This window comes from Brassica oleracea, chromosome C3, assembly GCF_000695525.1.
Source record: "Brassica oleracea var. oleracea cultivar TO1000 chromosome C3, BOL, whole genome shotgun sequence".
NCBI lineage: Eukaryota > Viridiplantae > Streptophyta > Magnoliopsida > Brassicales > Brassicaceae > Brassica > Brassica oleracea.
In genome coordinates, this window is record NC_027750.1 from 41522952 (window position 1) to 41529260 (window position 6309).

General features: G+C 49.2%; 1 protein-coding gene across 1 annotated transcript; it reads right to left on the reverse strand.

The window, feature by feature from the left end:
• Positions 1-536: 536 nt before the first annotated feature.
• Positions 537-1394, reverse strand: LOC106330636. Its single transcript, XM_013769076.1, has one exon. It carries the CDS (start codon positions 1392-1394, stop codon positions 537-539), a length of 858 nt encoding a protein of 285 aa, XP_013624530.1.
• Positions 1395-6309: the final 4915 nt, after the last annotated feature.

A 6309-nucleotide genomic window follows, 5' to 3' on the forward strand; every position in this document is an offset into this window, starting at 1 on the left:
GAGTGATTTTACCAGCATGTCGTCGATGTAGACTTCCATCGTGTTCCCTAATTTGTCGGCGAACATTCGATTGACGAGTCTTTGATAAGTCGCACCCGCGTTCTTGAGACCGAATGGCATTACTTTGTAACAGTACGTCCCTCTATCGGTGATGAACACCGTCTTCTCTTGATCATCCGGATGCATCATGATCTGATTGTAACCAGAAAATACGTCCATGAAAGTCAGGAGTTCATTCCCGGCAGTCGACTCGACGAGTCTGTCGATATGCGGGAGGGGGTAACTGTCTTTTGGGCAAGCTCTGTTCAAATCGGTAAAATCGACGCAAACGCGCCACTTCCCGTTCTTCTTCTTTACGACGACCGGGTTAGCTAGCCACTCGGGGTATCGCGCCTCGGTGATTGAGCCAGCTGCGAGGAGTCGCTCAACTTCTTCGTTGACAGCTTTGCTTCGGTCGTGACCTAGCTTTCGTCTCTTCTGGCGAATCGGTTTGATGGTGGGATCGACATTCAACTCGCGGGATGTGATGGCGGGGTTTATCGTCTCATCTGGCGAATTGGTTTGATGGTTGGATCGACATTCAACTCGTGGGATGTGATGGCGGGGTTTATTCCTTTCATATCCGATGTCGCCCAAGCAAACGTTGAGGCGTTCTCCTTGAGAAAGCTGATGATTTCGCGTTGCATCTCTTCGTCGAGGAAGGCTCCGACTCGGACTACTTTGCTCTTATCAGAGTCGTCGATGGTGACTTCTAAAATCTCGTCTTTCTGTGGTTGGATTTGCTTTTCTATCGCGTTGATGCGAGGAGTTGATTGTTGCATTTTCACCGTTGCGATGAGTAGTTCGCGAGCGGCCTGCTGGTCTCCGCGAAGCGTTTGCACTTCACCGTTTAGTCCTGGAAACTTCACGCACAGATGATATGTCGAAGACACTGCCTTAACAGAATGTAACCAGGGGGTTCCGAGGATCGCGTTGTAAGGAGCTTTCGTTCGGATGACTGAGAATTTGACCGTGCGTATCACTCCACAGGCATAGACGGGGAGTTTGATCGTACCAATCATTGTCTCAGAAGCACCGTTGAACCCTGTAAGGGAGCGAGATGATGGTTTCATGTCGCGCAGGTCGACTCCCATCTTATCGAGCGTATCTCGAAAGATTAAATCGACTGAACTGCCTGTGTCAATCAACACTTTAGCGACGTCACACTTCGCAATTCCTACCTCGACTAGCAGTGGGTCGTTGTGAGGTAAATGGACGCCGATGGCATCGTCTGGCGAGAATGTGATTGAGGAATCGTTCTCGGGTTTTGATGGCCATTTGTTCGAGGCTACTGCCTGTCGTCGATGGTCCTTTACAGACCGGACGGAATCACCGCAAGGAGGTGAGCCACCCATGATTACGTTTAGGAAGTTAGACTCGACGACTCGTTTATTTCTCAGTCGAGTCCTCAAGTCGCTAGGCGAGTCTTCGATGATAGGTGAATTTTTGACGTTGGGCGAGTCCTCGACAACGGGTGAGTCCTCGACAACAGATTTGTGTCCGTCCTCATTCTTGGACCTCGCCACCTCGATTCTTCGTCGTAAGTTTGAATGTTTTGGTCGGTTGAGCTTGATTCTGAGGTCTTCCGACCGACAATAGATTTGTGTCCGTCCTCATTCTTGGACCTCGCCTCCTCGATTCTTCGTCGTAAGTCTGAATGTTTTGGTCGGTTGAGCTTGATTCTGAGGTCTTCCGACTTTGAGTTGAGCTTCTCACGAAGATCGATGACTCGTGGCCTGAGACGGGATCGAGCACTCGAGTCCTCGATTTTCCTAGCCTTGGATTTTTCGATGATAGAGCAGAGATCTCCGTGTGAGTCGTATGCACGATCAGATGTTTGCGACTTTCGCCTGAGCTTGTTTCTTAAGTCGTTTGACCCTTCTGATCCTTTGCTCTCGTTTGTTCGTTTTCTGGAATACTGGCGTGAGTCATGGACCTGTTTATCCTCTTCTTCATCTGAGGAGGAATTGGGTCGTGCGAGGATGACTTGTACACGTCGACGATTACGCGGTTGCTCCTCGTCAACTTGTGCATCGCCGTCTTCTTCTTCATGCTCTTCTGGCTTGTCATCGTCAGTATGCTTCGGCCGGTTTCCGGATTTATCCTGATTCTTGTGAGTTTTATTTTCTTTGTTTTTGCTCCAGCTCTTGGTGCCGTTGGGCCTAGGCTTAGGGAGTTCGACGTTTGACGTTCCCTTTTCGTACGACGAGAAGAGGGCTTCTAACAAATGCCTGCAGTTCCTTGTATCATGTGCCTTAGACTTGTGGAAGCTACACCACATGTTTGACTCAGCTGGTCCATGCCTGAGGTGTCGAAGAGGTTTGCGGCTTTTCATCATTTTCCCAGACATTCCAACCTTTTTCGCGTACAACGACAGTGGCTGTGGGGACGCGTTTTTGTCTTCAACCACGTAGACAAAACTTTTCGGCTGGTTAGGTTTACTGCCTGGGGCGTGCTGACGAGGCAGTGCGTCGACGGCAACGCTGTCGGGGACTTGGACTTTCGAAGCGACTGCTTTGAATTTTTCCATGAAGTCGCGGAGGCTTTGGCTCGATCCTTGAGATAGATTCCATAAATCTGACAGAGTTACTCCTTGTCTTGTAAACATGATGTAATGCTTGAGGAACTCAATCGTCAGATCGTGGAAATCGTTGATGGAGTCGTGCTCCAATCCAGTGAACCATCCGAGAGCTGGTCCTTGAAGACTTTCCACGAAGAGACGACAGTAGCCAGCGTCTCTTTCTTCCTCAGAGAAGTTGGTTCGACCCATCGTGATGTTGAAAGCAGTGATGTGGTCGGTTGGGTCCGCCTTTCCGGCGTAAGTCGGGAGGCGAATTTTCTCGGTCGGCCGGTAACGTACGTCGGTGATCTTCTTGGAAAATGGGGGTTTTAGGGTTTCGGCGAGGACACGTTCGATCAGCGGCGCTGAAGTAGGTCCTTCGAGCATCCGGTCTTTCATGTCCAGGACTGATTGCTTAAGCTCAGCGAGTTCCCGGACGGTAACGAGGTCGACGCCGCCGGGAGTTTGGACCTGTACGGCACTCGTGTTTGCGGGGTTTCCGGCACTGGCTGTTCGGTAAGTGTCGAACAGTTGTTTTCGGACCGTCGTAGCCGGATCTCCTGAGCCTCAGGCCAGCGGAGCTAGAATGGCGGCGATGGCGACGAGTTGCTCGGTCGTCGCCTTTTGGGTGGCGTCTTGCTGCGCCATCCTCTCGAGTATGGTTTTTGCAAAGGCTGCTGCTGTTCGAGCACCTTCGGTCACAGGTGACTCGTCGTCGGACGGCGAGTCGGGTCGAGTCATGATCTTTTGCTGACGCTACTCTGTCTGCCCCACGGTGAGCGCTAACTATTTAAACTGAGACTGTCAATAAACTAGTAAAGATAAGAGACGAGTTCTCGTCGGTGGGTCGAGACAAAGACGTGTTTTATTAGATCAGTGAGACGAAACAGAGTTACAAAAGGGAAAGAGAACAGAGGAAAGAGTCCAGCGAAGACAAATTCGTCGGACCGTATAAGTCAGCGAGATGTAAGATGTAAAACCCTAATTCTAGCCGAAAGTGAGTGTAGTAATTTGCGGATCCCCTCCTTGTTGCCTTGTCTCCTCCTTTTATAGGTGAATGCTCGTTGACTTAATGTGTCTTGTCTCGATGGGCCTCCTCGAGTAGTTGGGCTGACTCGTCGGGCCGTTGTGTCAGGTCGACGAGCCGATGATGTTCAGTCAATCACGTCATCGACTAAAAGTAGTCTAGAGCCGAGCCGAACACCGGCTTTCAAGTCGACGAGCCGATCTTCTTTGTTGTAATCATGTGTCTGGGTAATTGTCTTGCGGGCCTTTTGGGAGGGCTAAGCCCATACCCAACAATTTGATGTTCTTCATACTTTGGGAAGAAGATTCTAATAATAAAGTGAACCTGCAAAAATAGAGAGATATCGGGAATGTTAGAAGGAAACAAAGAAGACATGGGAATATGGGATTGTAACATGTAACAAAGATCATTATGTAAGAGAATATGCCTTGCCACCAGTTTCCTCTAGATGCGTCCAGCGAGTTGTTTCCACTAGCATCATTGTCTTCTCTAGTGTTGGATATGGGCCCTGTCAAAGTACCAAGGCCCAGGAGTCGACGCCCAGGAGTCGACTCGGCCTGACCAAGAAGGAGAAGGCCCAAAGAAGGAGCACGGCCTAAGACGAGCATCATCATTGCTTCGGGAACTCCCCAGGACGACCTGACACACGCCACCGAACAGCAGAAATGAATAGGTCGAGACCTCTACTACGGCACCGAAACTACCCGCTGACAGCTCAGCCGATCACTGTAGCGAGTCAGAAAGTAATCATGACGCACCCGCAAGCCACACAACTAAAGCCTATAAAAGAGAAGGGGTGCTCAATAAACGAGGGGCAGCGAGATAGAGAGAGAACAGTTAGAGAGATAAAGTAGAAAGAATTATTCCCGAGTTCGATTTCAAGACAACGAGTTCTTTGTATTTTTCTCTTCGGCTTTTGCTAAACACTTCAATAAACGAAACCTTTGGCCCCTTATTAATCTCACTTAAGATTTGTTTAGTCTTCTAATCCTCTGTTACCGGATTTAGGATTCAACAATTGGTGCCCACCGTGGGGCTGAAAGGTTTCCAACGCACGAAGTAAAGCCGACCGAAATGCCATCCCTACCAATCTCTTCTGAAGCAGACGATGCAACTGCTTCTGACTCGGAAACATCCTACGTCCCAAGAAGCCCGACTTCCCCTCTCTCACCCCCAGCCGAACTAGTCGGACAGCCAATCGACATGCCTCAAAGTCCGCCTGCCGCGACAGGGTACAACTCCTTAATCGTGCTCCGGTACTTACTGAGCAGAATCGAAGAAACGAGCCAAGAAGGAGAAATCAGGGCCGCAGTAACAAACGAGGCTCAAGCGGCGTGTCACAATCGAATCGACGAACTAGAAAGCCTCGTGGTTAGGTTACAAATCAGAGCAGAGGTTCAAGCCATCAGAAGCTAGAGGTCTTAAATGACGAACCAAACACCCCAAAATGAGAATCGCAGAGAAATGACCGCGGCCCTGACAGAGCAAGTCTGGATCCTCAGAGACCTCCTGGTCCAGTTACGCGCTTCCACTGAACCAACCCCGCAAGAACCCGACACAACCACTAATGCGCGCGCCCCGGCATCCGAACACACAAATAGAAGAAGGAACAACAGAAATCCGGAAAGGCGAAGTCAAGGGGACGGAGCAAGAATACTCTATATAGGAGGAGGACCACCGCCGAACGCTCCGTCAACTGCACAACAACAGTTGTACTGCAAGTATCACCGATGCGCAGGCCACGAGACAACCGAGTGCAGACAACTGAAAGAATTGCAACTCGCAAAATATCACAAAGGCGAGATCGCGATCAGAAACGATGATCCGCCAGGGTCCAGCACCCCGAATCTCTGGAACCTTAGACAACAACATAGACGGGAGAATCCCGGACCAAACGAGCGAGGAAAGAAGAAGAACAGAGAAAATGAACTCGATGCCCCGCCTTATCTTCGAAGACGAATAAACATAATCATTGGTGGACTCGCCTCATGCAACGACTCAGTCAGATCCATTCTAGCGTACCAAAGAAGAGGCGACATCGCAAACCGCTGGAATGCTTGGAACCGAAAGGAAACAAAAACCTTCGGAGCCCTGACCATGAACGGCGATACAATGACATTCGATGATGCCGACGCTGAAGGAGTGAATTTCCCGCACAACGACCCTCTGGTCATAGAAGTTATGGTCGCGGATTGCGAAGCATCCAGAGTTTTAGTAGACACCGGAAGCTCGGCAAACTTGATTTTCCGAGAAACCTTGCAGAAAATGGAGCTCCGAGGTTATAAACATAAACCCAAAATGATAGACCATATATTTGACCCACTTTTACCCATGGTTTATAAGTGTTTTTAATAACTATTTATTATATTATAGCGTCTATTTAGCATATTTATAGGATCAGAAGTGATTTGGAGGAAAGTGATGATTTTAGAGCATTTTGGAGATATTTGGAGTAAGCACCCAAGGTGACCATCGAGCTCGACCATCGGTCGATATTGTGGAAGAATAATTGATCGATGTTCACATCTTGACATCGATCGACAGCGAAGCGCGCAGAAAGCCCGTTTGGTCTCAGCCGACTTAGAGCCCAAGTCTTCACCAATTTACAAGATTACCCCTGACGAGTTTTAACCTAATTATATAAGCTTTGCCAACATGTTAGAGGCAAAGTGTGCTTTCTTGT